This window comes from Phyllopteryx taeniolatus, chromosome 8, assembly GCF_024500385.1.
Source record: "Phyllopteryx taeniolatus isolate TA_2022b chromosome 8, UOR_Ptae_1.2, whole genome shotgun sequence".
Taxonomy (NCBI): domain Eukaryota; kingdom Metazoa; phylum Chordata; class Actinopteri; order Syngnathiformes; family Syngnathidae; genus Phyllopteryx; species Phyllopteryx taeniolatus.
In genome coordinates, this window is record NC_084509.1 from 2,973,429 (window position 1) to 2,992,331 (window position 18,903).

The 18,903-nt window shown below is 39.6% G+C and overlaps 1 protein-coding gene across 1 annotated transcript in view; it reads right to left on the reverse strand.

The window, feature by feature from the left end:
* Positions 1-18,903, reverse strand: part of LOC133481923 (uncharacterized PE-PGRS family protein PE_PGRS54-like) — a 63,239-nt gene that overhangs the window by 29,773 nt on the left and 14,563 nt on the right. Inside the window, exons 3-4 of the mRNA XM_061781289.1 lie at positions 18,354-18,449; positions 18,154-18,180 (exon numbers count right to left, since the gene is read on the reverse strand). Of these exons, the coding sequence (XP_061637273.1) occupies positions 18,154-18,180; positions 18,354-18,449 (123 nt within the window). The remainder of the gene's footprint in view (positions 1-18,153; positions 18,181-18,353; positions 18,450-18,903) is intronic.

Here is an 18,903-nt window from a genome sequence, read left to right on the forward strand (position 1 = left end):
GGCCTGAAACGGGGCTTCCGTGCCTGCTTGAACAAGTGCAAATGTAGCTTTACATCCGTGTTATGGCACGGAGGGATGAAACAGGAGTGTTTTTTTTTTGTATGTCAGAGATGAATTAAGATGAAAAGCAAATCATCATCTGGGCCACTTGTTTATACTTGTGTATGAGCTAGCCTGTCTCCACTGATGACGCTCAGGGTCAGCCCGCACCTGCATTAGCGAGTTCGAATTTCTGGTTTGAGATCACAAGATGAGATGCAGGCACAAAAGTGAGTCCAAGATGATGTGACTGACCATGAGTCCAGGCTGTCTGCATAAAACTGTTTGAGCCAATGTTCTGAACTGATTTAACAGTAAAAAAATACAGTAAATAAAATTGAAAACTTACATATTCCCTTTGAAATTGCATGTGAATGCTGAGAAATTACCAGATAACATTGCAAATATGCTCTCTTGCGGCTCCGAGCAGAATGGGGGATGACACATATGTTAACCTGGAGGTAGATCCTTTTAGGGGTCACAGAGGACACTGTTGAGATTTGAAAAAAATATATTTGATGGTTTGACATATATCATATGCTTTATATTTGGAATATGAAGGCATTGGGTTTTGAACAAAAGCTCTGGGTTTGGCCATATTTACACCACATTCTCAGCCTAAACAACTATGTTTTTGTTGGACATATTACGACAGGACATCAACTCACACAAATAGGCCCCTTATTACTTGCAGATTATTGGAAGTATACATCAGGTTTGTTGTCAATGAACCACTTGTGGCAAGTCTGCACAATAACCCTAAAAACAACTCATCAATTTCCTTTGGTGCTTTTCCCGGTATTTATTTAATTTCTGACAAGCTGTAGGATTTCGGCAAATCTGCTGTATATTGGAGATACATTTCTCTATGAGCCGCTAGGCAAAACAGGAAACCCATGAGACCACCTCTCTAACTCTATTGTCTTTGAACAATGGACAGAACATCTCAACAAAATGTCAAGATGGAAGGTCAAGAAATTCAACACTAAACCAGAGAGTGAACAGGGAGACACAAAAATGGGAAGGTGAGCGATGAAGTACCGTGATGGATTCTAGGCTCGCTCCATTTAGGCCCCTTTCACACAGGACTGTTTTTTGATTTAAATAGATCTTGTTTTGTCTGCTTATATGACGACTGCATTTTAAACACAAACAACAAACCAGCGGAGACAGATGATTACTCCCCATACTCAAATCAATCTCTAATCTAATCTCTAACCGAATATAGGCAGAGTGGAACATTAATAATACACTTTTGGATAAGAAAATAATGATAATACTGGGAAGCAAATGACATTCTCTTCAGCATTTTTACAGCTCAGTGCTCATGGATTGCTTTGATCTAGTTATAAAAGGCAAACTAATAAAAAGTCTTGATTTTACTAGATTGTTATTGTGTTACAATTTTGTAAAAATGAGTGATGAATGCAGTATTATGGATGGATGCATGCATTGATGGATGGAAGGACACTGTCAAAAATGAGCGATACATTAAGATTCCAAAGGGCAAGATTTCAGGTTTGTTGTGCGTACCTATTCTAGAGCCAAAAAGGTACAGATATGTTACCAAGTTGTAAAAGTCAGGGTTCAAAATAAGTGCCTTTATGTGTATCACCTCTGTGACAAGCTATTGGTGTGCCCTAAACGTTACAATGAAGTATTTAAAGTACACTTTTACCACGAGGTACTGTATTTAAATCTTTGTTGTAGATAGACTGACACTGGCCAGACAATGTGGCTATGACTCTCAGTCACTGGTCATGTTCTCAGACTAAGAGATGGATATGAGCCAGTGTGAACAGAAATATCTGCTTTCAATCTCACCCCTCAAACACCTCGCTCATTCTCCATCGGGGCGAGGTCAGACAATCTCGTTTGAGAACCGAGGGATACAAAAGCCATTAATCAAAACACTGTCTTCGCTCCTCACTCACTTCCTCACTTGTTCTCTCTTTTTTTCAACATTATTTTTCACATTTCCCTACCAATGCTTTCTAAGAGTTTATGGAGAGCATACACAAGGTGTTAATTGTATCGACAGAAGTGAGCCAAACGTGAGTGAGTGATGAATGGATTCTTTCACAGCTCTTCCCGTCCCCCCACTTTGTGCTCTCTACTTTGGACTTTCACTCAAAACCATTGAAGGCATCTGAGCGGAAAACAGACCTCTGAAGTGTCTCAGAGATATTATAGATGCATTTTTCTTTTTTCTTCTATGTTTTTGCTCCGTTAGCCTGCAGAAAAGCAGCAAGAGACCATCTGAACTCATGCCCCCCATGTCATCTCATGTAGAAACTGGTGTTAAAGTGCAAAAGTGAGAGGTATGACACAAACTGTATTTTGCTTGCACTAACCATGACATCATCAACACCAAAAGGTGCACAGAATACAGAGACGTGCTTTGGCAATGCACAGTGCTGTACTTGCTGTAATGTCATGGAAAATCTTCTCACTAGCTTAATCTTCAAAGATGTGGCGAATTCCCTGAAGACTCAGCATTTTTCTTGGACTGACAGGCTGGTTGGATACTTCGGCTGTGGTCCCAAATACATTTTCACTTTAAAAATTAAGCTTATCATTATGTCCTTCGCAGTCATCACATGCGATTTTTATCAGTATCAAATTATCACGCTGTACAACTTCCAAGTTGGTGGATAGATAGCATTTTTGTGAGGTGATGCAGGGCGAGCTGGATAAAAGCAGAGTGATGTGAGGTGCTGTAGTAATTCCGCATTGCGTGAGACACGAGTGGACACATTGACACTTCCCTTGCGTTCCCTCGATCTCCTCCCTTCTGCTGTGACCTCCAATTGTCCTTGTCACTTCCAGGTTCCCTGTGCTGTCATTTATGTGCACCCAAGTGTGAAACGCAAAGTTGAGCACATGTTGCATTAATTATATGTTCACACTCTACGGCACATATTGGAGTGGAAGTGTGAGTGTTAGACTGGTTTCACAAACTTTTTCAGAACAACCAAATTAGAAATGTTGTTATTTCCCAGGATGTACAAAAATACATCACATATTGCTCAAATGTTAACGTTTACTTTACAAAAACCAATGACACTGAAGACACAAGATTCAAATATATTACAACAAACATAAAGCAACAGGTGTCTCGACCAATAGAAACGCTTCCAGCATTTTGCGCTGCTATTTGGTGACCAGGGCAGCACAATGACCTAGTGGTTAGCATTGTCTGCCTCACAGTTCTCTGATTCTAGATGACACAAAAACAACGGCACCTGGGGCCTTTATGGGAACCTCAACAATACTCAACAATATCTCTTCAACAACCAGTCCTATTTTCAATTATTTTTGTCTGCTGAGAGATTTAAACCTTTTAACCCACCTTTTCGCAATATACAGCATGTTATCAAAGGCAAAGCTTCTGTCCTATCACATTTATTTTTTTCCTTTCAATTACATACAATTGAGACATTTTGGTGCTGACCAATTATCGTGGTGTGTCCAGCTCCACCCAACAACTACTGACACTACTATAACACTGTGCTTGGTAACCCAATGGAAGGGTGTTTGTAACAGCATGGATCAGTTATTCTAGTACCATTACAACTTTTCGCAACCCAAAAATATACCATAGGTAACTACTTACAGGGCTAGTGCACCAGTTTGTTTTGGAATTGGCATGTATCTATGTGTGAAAATGATTCAAATACATGCATGTAACAGGAAAAATCACCAAGCAGTGAGTAAGAACATCTCACTCATACAGTCATTTACCAATGCTTTCCAATGACTTAATGGCTTCATACGAACAGTAAGTGTGAAAGTCTCTCGTTGCAAGCTTTGCTACTGTGCTGTTGTGTGACCTCACCTAAGTAACAACTGTGCAAATAGCTTCGTGTAAAATTATTCATGCTTTGCCTTAATTACCTCCGCTAAATGGTTTATTTTTTGAAGTTGTTTGTTAGTCTGTCCGTCTGCAGCACTTCCAAAGGTAACTGTTTTCTCTGCTGCTTTGTATGCCAAAACATTAAAACGTCGGGAATAATATGACTAATACACTTGAGGTCATTGCAAAGTGCTGCTACTTCTCACACACTGGGAAAGACTCACTTCCCACAAAAAACATCCACACTGACTGAGCCACATACGCAGCACTTATACACTTGAATTGAGCAGGAATAATGTGTACAACTCATTCAATATATCTTTGGCAAGGCATGGTAGAATATAATTCTAAAACATGCCGATGAGTCTTAATATTTTCTGTTGAATGTATGGCAGCGGTGGGAGGGAAAATGATACAATTTCACTTAATTTGCCCAAAAATGAGTATTTATCAATTACAAGCGTATCTTTGTTCCTCTATCTATGCCAGAGACGTATAGTGACAGGCAGAACAATTAAATCTCTTCCATTAGATGGCAGAAGACACAATAAACACCTGCTGCAATTCAAACAACAGAATTAGTTACTACGAGTATAATAGCTGTGTGATCAATTACGCAGGCGCAGATTTAAAGTCAATTTGTGAGTAAAATGAGATGAGATCATAATTATTTCAATATTCATACTTTTTTTTGAAATTTTTGTTTGGTGGTGTGCCGTCAGATTTTTCTCTGGTCTAGAGAATAAGAATACTATTTTCCACTCAGCAATGTCGTCGTTCCATCTGTGGCGACAGTTGTTCCTGTTTAGATTTGAAACTCTACTAATTTGTAAACCTTGCATTACACCATTATCCTCTGAGTCAGTGATGTCATTGTTTACACTTCAAGTCATACGAAGCCAACAGCAGCACACCGTACGCTTTCAACCGCACTAGTCCTCTCCTTTCCTGGTTTTTGTTAGAACTAAGAGGATCTGCTACTCTTTATCCACTTTGAAGGAATGTCCCAGCTGATCTGCCAACGCCGAGCCCCTGAACATGTCTGAGGAGTATCTACAATTCAGTGCTCATCAACCTTGTGAGCTTGGCACACAACTTTGCAGCATGTTCAACAATGGCATTCAGACAAGGCAGAAACACATTGCAAGCATTAGATTATGGAACACATGAGCAGAAACATCACATATCTGAGCAGCCAGCCCAGAAAAGATTAATTGTACAAACTATGTATCGGGTTGGAACTCTTGTCAAAATGTTAAGCCTGGAGGCATGGTATGTACAGTTGGGCCAAGAGTGTTTCCTCTCCCAGATGGTCCACATATGCATCTGACTGCCATTGCACTGAATACTTTTCTGACAAGTCAGGGTTGCGGAAGGAGACCAAAGTTGGACAGGTCGGCTGCTAACATGATGCTGGATGCACAGGCTCAAACGCATTTTCCAAGTTCTTCGTTCATAAGAAAGGTTGCGAATACAGTGCAGACATCTGTTCCATGTCACAGCTGCAATCACTGAGAAGAGAATATTAAGCAAAAGGATTCAAAAGATAAATGATGTCACCGATGGAGAACAATAAAGCTTTTAAACAAGAGAGTTGAACCCTGAAGAACAGTGGCACCTTGATAGGCGACAGAGGGTTAAAAAATCTGTAACCTGTCAACCTGTTCATTTGTGAACCCTTAAACTGAGGAATATATGGAGATACCTGAGGCCATTTTGAGCACTGGGAATTTGGGATCATTTGAAATGTTGGTCTGTCGCAACAGATACAGTACTTAATCCAGCATCCATTTTCTGTACTGCTTATCCTGTTCAGGGTCAAGGCAGGAGGCTGAACCAATCCTTGCTGACTTGGGGTGAAAGGCAGACTACAACTGGAACTGTTCGACAGGCAATTGCAGGGCAAGTATGAATGGGGCACTAAATAAAAACAGCTTAGACACCAGCTGCACTTCACTTTTTTTTCCTCAATATAGCAATCAGGTTATCAACCTAATTAACAAAAACAAAGAGAGGGTCGTTTTAGCCTTTTTATCAGCCTAGACTCTCCTGTTGCCAAAGGGCTGTGAGAAGGTAAGCACAATTTTGACAAGGATGGCCCTCATCAGTGGCAACAGATAATTGTGTGTGTGTGTTTTTATATAGTTCTTTTTCAGCCTGTGCAATATGCAACATTCTGGACAACATTCAGCTGTACTTAGCCTCGTTTGGCTCACTTCTACTTTGCAGGAGACTAGTACAGTAGCATAAAGGGACAAACATGTATTTTAAGTGCTCAGTTTACAAATTACTTTTACAAATTTAAAGTAATACGATTTGTGTTTTTTGGAAAATTTTGTTGACTGCAAATATTTGCGTAAATTTGCATTTTGCCTTTGTAGTTCACAAAACTCATTCGAAAATCAAAACATCCCATAGTTTTGACTGGGGAGTTCAGATGGTTGTAGGTTTTAATTTACAGTTTTTTAAAACAGCAGAGAGACAGACAAAGTGAGCGAGCAAGAGAGAGAGAGAGAGAGCAATAGAGAGAGAGAGAGAGAGAGACACATACAGACAGACAGACAGACAGACAGACAGGCAGACAGACAGAGAGAGACAGAGAGAGAGAGGAGCGAGCGAGAGAGAGAGTCCATCTGTGTCTAAACAACTCTGGGACAATATTGCCAGATGGACAAGGACAGAGGTTCATACTCCAGATTTACTGGAAAACAAAAACTGGAAGACTTGCTTGACTTAGCCAAGTGATGGCTCATCAACTCACACAGGGAGCATATCAAGTTGAGACTTAGGCGTGTAGCATGCAAAACTGATTAGACGCAAACAAAATCTAACAAAAAACAAAACAAACAAAAACTAATAAAAGCAACAAGTTCTCTTTCATTGCTTTTCAATTACGGTACTTTTTGGGAATATTGGGGAAGATTATGGAGATGCTCAGATAATCTGCTTGCATCACTCGAGAAAACCTTTTAGGAAACAATATTTGCAATGAGAACAAAACCATTGTTATGGTTCTCCTGCCTGTGTGCAATTTTGGGTGACCTAACAAGACAAGGCCTAAAGTTTATGATTTTGCCTTTATACACCACTACAAACGATTTTAAGCACCACCACCAACAACAACAACAACAAAAATCAACATGTTGGGTAGTGTAGACTTGGAGCATTTACTGTAATTTCTCATGTATAATGTGCATTTTCCCCCCCAACAAATTGTCAAAAGTCAATAGTGCACATTATACATAGGTATAGGGGACAATGGAAAAAAAGTTCACATTTTATAAATGTATGCTGCCATCTAGAGGTTACAAAAAAGCTGTACACTTTCATTCTAATATGCCACCGCCACCTAGTGGTTATGAAAAAGGTGTAGCCTACACTTTCATTCCAATATGACAGGGGGTACGTATGACTGCATATATGTACAGTTATGCTCATAAATTTACATACCCTGGCAGATTTGTAAAATATAGTTTTTTTAAAATATGACTGTACAACAACCATCATTAATTTCTTTATGGTTATGTTTTGTTTAATGATAATGCTTTTCTGAAATGCTTGACCGTTTAATTTGAATACCATTGAAATAAAATTCAATGTGTTTTGCCTGGCCCATCACGTTTTCTTTACAGAATTGTATTCATCTTACAAATTCTGCCTGGGTAATCAAACATATGAGCACAACTGTGTGTTTTCTCATTTACTAAATAAAAGCAGGGCTGTGACTTTCAAAATAAAAGCAAGTAAGTTAAAAAAAAAAAGTATTACGTGTTCAAATAAAGTGCTTAACTTCAGAATAATTCTTTGGAAAAAACTCACAAAATACAGATAATACAGATAAATGTTTTGATCATATGGGTAGAAGCAAAATCATGCATTGTAAAAATACATTATACATAGTTAGAAGGGTTTTCCAGAATTTTGAGGTCAACTTTGGGGGTGCGTATTATACATGGGTGCGTATTATACATGAGAAATTATCGTACATTTCAGGAATTACAGACATTTTATGTAGAATACATGTGCGTATGTCCATATTCAAGTTCTCATATTTGAACATATCACATAATTGAATAATACTAATATCCATCCATCCATTTTCTGTTCCGTTTATCCTCATTACAGTCACAGGTGAGCTGGAGTCTATCCCAGCTGAGTTTGGACAAGAGGCGAGGTACCAATTATAAGGCACATACTGTATACTGTAGACAAATGAGCATTCACACTCACATTCACACCCACCGACAGTTTAGTTAATCTAACTTAACATGCATGTTTCGGGAATGTGGGAGGAAGCAAGAGTACCCGGAGAAAACCCACTAGAGGGACAACATATATTTTAAAATATTACAATTAATTAATTCTTTGTTCATTAATATTCCCCATTGTCAAAATGATAATCCCAATAAATACACAATAGCTATATAATTTACTTTAATTTGTGGTTTGAACGCCATTTCATTACGGATTGTTGTTTCAGGAATGTAAGGGACAAATTACACTGCTATATGTTTGACAGTCTGATCAGCGGGTAGGCACCGCTAGAGGCAGATCCTAGAACTCAGCCTGCTTTATGTCCTTAACATATTCACGATTGATGTGTCTGTGTGTGCAGATGTGCTGACAAATTATGAGGCCTGTGAGGATCGAGAAGATATTTCGACAATGCAAGCTGTCAGTCAGATGCATTCACATGGAGATGCTTTCTAGGCTCTTGGCAGCTCAGAGTACAGGTCTGAGCTCCATTAATAAAAAACATACAAGGGGACTGGCATCCTAGCCAAGATCATCATCTTTTGGCTCAACGTTCTGCATCTCATATCTATCCGTCTGTCTTTTTGCAAGGGTTTTGTGCGCAAGTATTAGGTGTAGGGATGTGATCTACATATTGGCCATGTCATTTGGTATACCTTGAAAATGAAATGAGATCCAAAACAAGATTTGTAAAAAAAAAACTTGCTTTTAAGAAGATAATTTCTCAGTTTAGATTGACACTGTCATTATAGATTGACACTGTTAGAATATATATATATATATATATATATATATATATATATATATATACACATATACATACATATGTACATATATATATTATATATATGCATAAATATATATATATATATATATATATATATATATATATATACACATGCACACACACATACAATATAGGCGAGAGAGAGTGTGTGCGAGAGAGAGAGAGAGAGAGAGAGCGACAGAGAGAGAAAATGTAATTTGTAGTCTTCCTGTCCTTGCCACTTATCATTATTCTTCCTTTCATGCTACCTTCCATTTTCTTGCTTTCCCTTTGCTTTCCCCATAGCTAAGCAGACAAAAATGCATCATACTTCTTAAAGAAATGACACTAACTTGAACCAGTGGGTTCGGTCACTGAAACAGGTGCTCTGGGCCACAAATCACAGAACGGCACTCACAACACAATCCAAATTTTACAAAAAAAAAAAAAAAAAGGATAGTGGTGGAATTCAAACTGACACGCAAAGCTTTTGAACAAAGGGAAGTGTGGAAATTAGCTGTTCAAAGTGAGGTTTTATTGCAGACGTAGCTGCTCCCTTTCAAGTTGAAGGATATCTTCTCCCACTGACAAACTACAATGACCAGTCTGTGGTATCTATCATCTTAATTTACATGGATATTGCAAATCAGACAATATAATAAGCATATTGTCTATTTTTGAAATTGATTGTTGGGACAATTTTTGGGGAGGCAACAAAGACAACTAAAATAAGGCTTCTAAAAACGTGTAGCCATGCTGAAACATATTTTACTGTCAAAAGGTTTATGGCAGATAATAACTAAAAGTGGTGGGGACTATACAATCTCAGCCAACCACTGTATAAACTCAGCAGGGACGTCTGACCAAAACAACTTCCAGATGTAATAACTCATACAATTTCTAACTTGATATTTTTTACATTGCGTTGCTTTAGCCAGTATTTGCACATGGAAAATCAGAAAAGTCATGCTGCGTTTCGAACTGTCATGAATAGTCTCATGCTATAGCTAGAGACAGAAATAAATGGGAAATTGTAAAAACTACTTTAAGTGAAAATATACAGACCCTTTCCAAAAAAATTTTACTATCTTGGAAAAGTAAATTTATTTCCATAATTCCATTCAAAAAGTTACTTTCATAGATTATAGATTCAGGGCCCACAATTTAAACAATTTAATGTATTTATTTGCTTATTTTTACATAATTTGGGATTCCAGCTCATGAAATCAGGAATTCACAAAATTTGGATACTGTGAAGAAATCACCATTTACTTCTTGGTTTTTGTAGAAAAAAAGAAAGAAATTAGGGTCACATTAAATCAATCAAAATATGGTACTTTCAAAACGATATGTTATATAACCAATACTTGATTGGGAATCCTTTTGCTTTAATCACTACCTCGATGAGCCGTGGCATTGCCTGGGAGTTATGGAAGCCCAGATTTCCTTGATGCTTGCTGTCAGTTCTTCTTTGTTTGTGGGTATGGTGCCCCTCATTTTCCTCTTGATAATACCCCATAGATTCTCAATGGGGTGTAGATCCGGCAAGTTGGCTGGCCAGTAAAGCACTGTGATGGCATGGGCATCAAACCGGGTTTTGGTGCTTCTGGCGGTATAGGCAGGGGCCAGGTCCTGCTGGAAGATGAAATCTGCATCTCCATACAGATCCTCAGCAGAAGGGATCATGAAGTCCTCTAAAACATTCTGGTAGACCTTGGATTTAAGAAAGCAGAGTTTACCAACATGTGCACTGGACATTGCACCTCAAATCATGACTGACTGTGGCTATTTCACACTGGACCTCAAGCAGCTTGGGTTCTGTTCTTCACCTGTCTTCCTCCAAACCCTTGAACCTTGTTTCCCGAATGAAAGGCACACTTTACTTTCATCGGTAAAGAGGACCTTGGACAACTGGCCAACAGTCCAGTCCTTCTTCTCCTTAGCCCAGTTGAGATGCTTCCTACGTTGGCTCAGGCTCAGAAGCGGCATGACCCGAGGAACCTGACAGTTGTAGCCCATCTCCCGGATGCGTCTGAATGTGGTGTTTTTTTAAGCTGTGACTCCCGCCTCATTCCACTCTTTCTGGAGCTCTGCTTGATTCTTGAATCTTCTCTGTTTGATAATCCGCTGAAACCCACGGTCATCTCTTTTTCTGATGCATCATCTTCTGCCACATTTTGTCCTTCCACTAGACTTTCCATTGATATGCTTGGACACAGCACTCTGTGACCACCCAGCCTCCTTAGCTATGAACTTTTGTGGCTTACTCATTCTATGGAGGGTATCAATTATGGTGTTCTGGCCAGTTTTCAAGTCTGCAGTCTTCCCCATATTGAACCAAACTGAGACAATTGAACCAAACTGAATTTAATGACACCTGGGGAAACCTGCACAGGTGCTTTGAGTTTAGTAGATGATTGGTGTGTGACACTCAGTTTAAAACATTTAAAACTTGGGCTGATTTCTTCACAGTATTCTATTTTTTTTAATTCCTGATTTCCTGGGTTTTATGAGCTGGAAGCCCAAATTATGTAAAAATAAACAAATAAACACTTGACATTGTTTACATTGTGGGCCCTGAATCTATAATCTATGAAAGTTTAACTTTTTGAATGGAATTATGGAAATAAATAAAGTTTTCCATGATAATCTATTTTTTTTTGGGGGGGGGGGGGAAAGGGTCTGTAAATAGGGTCGTAGTGGTTCAGTCCAAAAAAAAAACCTGGCTTGGGGACCAAAGGTTTAAAAACTGACCAATACCACTACAGACCTAAAATATAGAAATTGGAAATTTGGCATTTAGCTGTCAGTTCACCTCTCCATCACTGCAGAGGTGCTCTTGAGCAACTACAGTGGAACCTCTTAAGTAAAAAAGAATCCATTATGGGTCACGTGTCTACAGCCAAGATTGTGTAAAGATGTACAGTTGTGTGGCATTTTCATTCTCTCCCCATGCTTGCATTTTTTTCCCCAGATACTCCAGCTTCCTCCCACATTCCAAAAACATGCTTGTTAGGGTAATTGAAGAGTCTGAATTGACCAGAGGTGTGAATGTGAGTGTGAATGGTTGTTTGTATAGAGCGGCCCTACAATCGGTGGGCGACCAGTGCACTGTGTACCCCACCCAAAAGTCAGCCAGAATAGGCTTCAATTCACAAGTGTTCCCAAATTATTTTGCTGCTATTGTTGTCCTGTTGGTTGGCGGTCCGCTGAAAAAATATCGATTTTTAAATCTATATAATTGTTATGTATATTTGATTGTATTTCAACTGTTTTAAATGTCCTGTATGGCGACTTTGAGTGGCTTGAAAGATGCCTTATAAATAAAATGTACAACCCCAATTCCAATGAAGTTGGGATGTTGTGTTAAACATAAATAAAAACAGAATACAATGATTTGCAAATCATGTTCAACCTATATTTAATTGAATACACTACAAAGACAAGATATTTAATGTTCAAACTGATAAACTTTATTGTTTTTAGCAAATAATCATTAACTTAGAATTTTATGGCTGCAACATGGGTCATGTTTACCACTGTGTTATATCACTTTTTCTTTCAATAAATGTTTGGGAACTGAGGACACTAATTGTTGAAGCTTTGTAGGTGGAATTCTTTCCCATTCTTGCTTGATGTACAGCTTCTGCTGTTCAACAGTCCGGGGTCTCCGTTGTCGTATTTTACACTTCATAATGCGCCACACATTTTCAATGGGAGACAGGTCTGGACTGCAGGCAGGCCAGTCTTGTACCCACCCTACTACAAAGCCACGCTCTTGTAACACTTGCAGAATGTGGTTTGGCATTGTCTTGCTGAAATAAGCAGGGGCGTCCATGAAAAAGACGTTGCTTGGATGGGAGCATATGTTTCTCCAAAGCCTGTATGTACCTTTCAGCATTAATGGTACCTTCACAGATGTGTAAGTTACCCATGCCATTAGCACTAACCCAGCCCCATACCATCACAGATGCTGGCTTTTGAACTTTGCGTCCATAACAGTCCAGATGGTTCTTTTCATCTTTGGCCCGGAGGACACAACGTCCACAATTTCCAAAAACAATTTGAAATGTGGACTCGTCGGACCACAGAACACTTTTCCACTTTGCATCAGTCCATCTTAGATGAGCTCGGGCCCAGAGAAGCCGGTGGCGTTTCTGGGTGTTGTTGATAAATGGCTTTTGCTTTGCATAGTAGAGTTTCAAGTTGCACTTACGGATGTAGCGCCCAACTGTATTTACTGACATTAGTTTTCTGAAGGCGGCACGGTGGCCGACTGGTTAGAGCGTCAGCCTCACAGTTCTGAGGACCAGGGTTCAATCCCCGTCCCCGCCTGTGTGGAGTTTGCATGTTCTCCCCGTGCCTGCGTGGGTTTTCTCCGGGCACTCCGGTTTCCTCCCACATCCCCAAAAACATGCATTAATTGGAGACTCTAAATTGCCCATAGGCATGACTGTGAGTGCGAATGGTTGTTTGTTTCTATGTGCCCTGCGATTGGCTGGCAACCAGTTCAGGGTGTACCCCGCCTCCTGCCCGATGACAGCTGGGATAGGCTCCAGCACGCCCGCGACCCTAGTGAGGAGAAGCGGCTCAGAAAATGGATGGATGGATGGATAGTTTTCTGAAGTGTTCCTGAGCCCATGTGATGATATCCTTCACACATTGATGTCAGTTTTTGATGCAGTGCCGCCTGAGGGATTGAAGGTCATGGGCATTCAACGTTGCTGCTTACATGCAGTGATTTCTCCAGATTCTCTGAATGGTGTGTGTAGGTGTGAGGTGGATACGGTAAAATTAGCCAGTGGTGGCTTTGTGTAAGCTAAGCAGAGCTGCATTAACTGTTATCCAAAAACATTATAATACTGTTAGCTTGGCATGAGTGGCACTTACTTGATTGCTCTGGGAAGAATGTGGGGGCAAGAAGTGTTTTGTTTGGTAATGGGTCCATGCACCACAAACACTGTTGCACCCATGATTTCAAATGCTTTCATTGTCTTTAAGCGAAAGAAACTTGCTCGTTTTCCACACTCTGGACTCTGCTTCCGCTTGCAGAAGCAAGCAGCCCGTTCTTACACATATTAGACGATTAGGAAGGCGGAAGAGGAGACAGCTAAATCCCAGCAAGAACGTGTTGTGAGATGCAGCCTACCAGTTGTCATTGTAACGAAAGTTTTTTTTTTTAAAAGTTGGACCTCTCAGCACGTTGGTGGAGAGGTGGCATGTCAAGGTAAGACACTATTTATAATCGTCAGCTGCCTTGACTTCAACTTTTCAGCTGGCATGACCGCAATGAAAAAACTCTGGGAGTAAATAGAGAGGGAAATCACAACTGTCGAGTTCTTTTAAGTTTGTGCATGACTGACCAATGGTCAACCAGAACAATAGAGACGTACCGTCCTTGACAATTCACTTTCTTGACGACGGGGATTTTCAAATGAAAAGTCGGTGTTTGCTGTATTTGGTTCCAATAAGTTGCAATTCATGATTGCACCTTCGTAATAGCATATTTATTCAGTTAGCCCTTGCTAAAGTTAAAATGTTTTGGGTACATTTATTTTTTTATTATCATCTATCATTTATTCTTATTTAAAGATTCATTTTGAACTGAAAACTGTTACATATTGTTTGTTAAAAAGTAGTGTAATAAAAATATTTTTTTCCCCTAAAATGATGAATAATCGGGATAACAATATTGATCAAAATATTATTTTGGCCATAATCATGCAGCCTTACACGTCATCTCCAGCAAGTTGTCAAGTATAGTTTGGTTAAAAAAGTTTTATTGCGCACTCCTGCACGTACCGGATGCTTGAGGCATTGTGGGTAAAGTTACTCTATCCACCGAAAGGGTTAGCGAAAGTGATGTAAAGCTTATTGTCAAACAATAGCGCGCTATATGGTCCATCTAATGGCGAGCAACTTTTTGGAATTCAAAGAAGACGAGGATTTCGACACACAGAGCCGATTGAAAGTAGACTTGTCGTCAAATCCTACATGTTTTAACCGATCAGGTGGTCGGAGCCTGTCTGTGATGATGATGAGCAGCTAAAGTAAGAGCTGCACAGCATACATTGAAAGTGGTCACTGGGTTGATGCGACGAAGGAGCTTGGATAAGAGATGACACAATACTGCACAGAGTGGATTGGAACTAAAGTGGTATATGCATGTATGAAAATGTACATTTGCTACAGCAGTCTTTACTAACGATGTGCACACAACAGCACAAAGCTAATGGTACTGCCGAATGAACGGAGATAGTTGGACACCTGCTACGTCAACATACTGGAAATACCCGAAGCTAGCCGAAGAAGGAAAGACGCGAGAGTAAAAAAGCAGCTGCTGTATAACTGCTGTATAATCATCCCAAAATTGCAGTTACAGTTTTTAAAGGGGTTCTAGAGATACCAAGGCGAATTTTTAAATCTTTGATATTTTACCTTTAAGAGATTCATTTTACACTCACATTTTGTTCAAATGAGAATTGTACCACTTCAGGGGCATTTGAAATAACTGAATTAAACTTTTGCCTCTTCATGCTCTTCGAAAGAGACAGAATGCTGTAAATGCCAAGTTTTGGCCAATTAGACCATCTATTAAATCTGCCTTAAAAGATCATAGAAAAGATGATGGCATGCAGTTGCTGCTCATAAAAGGAAGATTCTTTCCTCGGTTCAGAGCTTTGTCAAAACGGGATACTTCACAATTAGTATAACGTTTCCAAGGGTTTGCATGAGCTATGCTGAAATTCACTATAATCACACAACTCACTTAACCAGCTGTTGCCCTGCACAATAGTCCAGGTCAAATTAGGTACTTGCCAGTGGAATGCAGTGTCACTATTGGGCTTCTACAAAAGAATGATTGGAGTGTCTCTCAATGGGCATAGGTACATTTTGTCAGTGTTTCATCACGGACTGTAAATGTTTTTATGAAGTCTGTGACTCATTAAAGAACCAGAAAATAGAAATCCCCTCATGAATTGTGGGACATGAAAAATTGCTGTTACATGCCAAAGATTAACGTCGACTACTAAACTGCAAAATGACATTTGCAGTGGTCACCTTATCCATCTATGATTCATCCATATTCTATACCGCTTTATCCTCAATAGGGTTGTTGGTGAGCTGGAACCAATCCCAGCTAACATTTGGCGAGTGGCAAGGTAACCCTGGGCTGGTTGCCAGTCAATCCCAGGGCACATACACGCAGGCAGACAAGTGGCCACACTCACATTCACAGCTATTGACAATTGAAGTCTTCAATTAATGTATGATTTTGGAATGTGGGAGAAAACCGGCAAAAATACACGCAAGCATAGGAAGAATAATCAAAATCCATCCAGGAAGACTAGAGCTGAGATTAAAAAACGCTAACCGCAGAACTGTGAGGCAGACGTGCTAACCACCGTGCTGCTAATAATGATACATACCTGTTATTTATTTGCTAATCATTACATACCAGCAAACTGAAAAGCAAGAAAAGAAATCCAAAATGAAAAAAAAAACAAGCCCATCTAAAAAGACTAGTATCCTACCCATCATATTTGCATAACAGTGTATATCGCGCAATGTCAGCATTGCACCCATATTTGACTACAGATTTGTGATTTCAGATCCGATGTCTGCTTTTTATTTCCATGACTTCAGCGAGGCATAGCAGCAAGCAACAAACATTGCAGTATTTTCAACAACGAAGCTTCGTTTTTGTGACAATAAAATCAAAGTGTACCTAGATGCATGTTGAACATGCTATTGTGTCGAAAAGCGCTGTTATGAATATTATGTTATGTTAAATGTTATGATCTTCTGCCAATGCCATGACATCATTTCCGCATAACTGCGTTTGTGTTCATGATCTCACCTCAGACCTTGGGGGGAAAAAAATCTTAACTAAATGCTTCCTAATATGAAACAGCACCGGAAGCAATGTTCTAAAAAGCTCTAACGGTAATTTGATTTAAAAAGAGAATATGCAATTGAATTGTCAGGCACATTATAGTGACGGTAGCAAGACCTACATGTATGAAAAGTCTTGTACAATAACTTCCCTGCCAAAATCAACTTCCAGTTATTACAGCAGTGGAAATGTGGTCATTTACACAAAGTGGCTGCCCTGCCAATCTTGGTTGAGGGCAGCAAGGGTGTGGCACTCCAGAGGGACCATTCTGTTATCAGGCCAGTACGACATTTGCTTGCTTCCTTATCTTTCCGAACACATAGAGGTATGCTCAGATTGTATCAGTAAATGCTTGCGGAAATTAAACGATGGCCAAAAGCCGCTAAAGCTACCGGTGAAGTGTAGACAAAAATACGGCAATGGAAAATATTTATTGTACAGTGCTAGAGAAAAGGGCCGTGGTGAGTTCCAACTTGGAGGTTTCCAGACATTGTGAGGGTCCGACGGTACAAAAACACCATCACTCCTCTGGCACCATTGTTCAGCAGGCGTGGATGTTCGCTTCTACTCTGCCAATCATCACTCACAAATGCAACAAATTGTGTAGAGCATTACAAACTCTATAAAGCAGCACCTAATCAGAATGCCTATAGTGGTCAAGCTAATGTAAACCGATAACAATGGGTGATAAGAGCAGCTTAGTCAAAACTCCTCTAAATGGTGTTTACCTTCGTCTAGTGGCTGGGCAATGAGTATGAGAACAGGGTAACCTATTTTATCCACCCAATACATGCACTGTAAATGGTCGGAAATTCCCATGACGCCTAACAAAAGTATAATATTGCTACAAAGCTATTACACTTGGCTATATGTACAGTGAGGAAGGCCAGATGCAGGCCAGTCACAGGCCAAATATTAAAATCCACAATTAGGTTCTCTTGAAACAAACACATATGCCAGACACAACATTAGGTATCACTGCATAATCAAATGCAATCCAAACACAAGCGCTGTATCACAAATTCTTTACAAGTTTAAACAGTAATGCTCAGTTTTGATCGACACTCTTGGAAAGATATTTATTTAACTATGTTTATCATTATAGTGTTAAGTGGTGTAGTAAACCTGCACTGAATCATAATATGAGGGAAATTCTAATAATTGTTTGACCTCCGCATTCAGCTAAATAATGTAGACAAAATGTAAGAAAGGGGAAAACAAACATATTTTCATCATAAGGAAGGATGTTAAGAATTCTTAAAACTATAATAATGTATTAGATCTCGTACATAATATTTTGGCTATTTAGTTTATGTTTGCTCCAATATGTTTTAATCTTACCTGGTTTAGGTCCTTTACCACCTTGTCCTACAAAAGTACAAAGATAATGGGTTATACTTTTGCAAACATTTTAATTTACAATACAGCTCCACAGAGTGAAGCACTAAGGATGAGATGGATAGTATTGCCAATGACTTTTCATGACCACCGGCAGCAGATTGTTGCTGATTAATGAAAGCTAGACTTCATGATTTTCCTACCTGCTCCGAGTCCTCCAATGCCTAATCCAGTCTGGCCAACGCCTCCTGGCACCAGACCTCCTGGTCCTCTGCCTTGCCCTCCAACTCCATAACTACCTAATGTCAAGGTCAAACAGAGCCCAACCAGTCTGTGATCAGTATTGCTAACCTCGTCATTGTTGTCATCAAGTCATTATTCTTATATTGTATTGTTGAGAAAACTGCATATGGCTTGATTAATCAGGCTTGATGGCAGTGGTTGTACCATTGTTCAGTTCTATCACAATATCCTTTCAAAATAATTGTTCTCTGCTTGTAGTGACATGACACTGGATTCCAATTTGTTTATCCACCTAATTGAAGCTGAGTTTTGTTCGGAAAATGAATTTCTGAACAGAAATCCAACTTTGTTTCTATGTGAACGTGAGTTTTTTTCTCCTCAGATCTGTTTTACTTGAAGTCTATCCATCCATCCATTTTCTGTACCGCTTATCCTCACTAGGGTCGCGGGAGTGCTGGAGCCTATCCCAGCTGACTCTGGGCGAGTGGCAGGGTACACCCTGAACTGGTC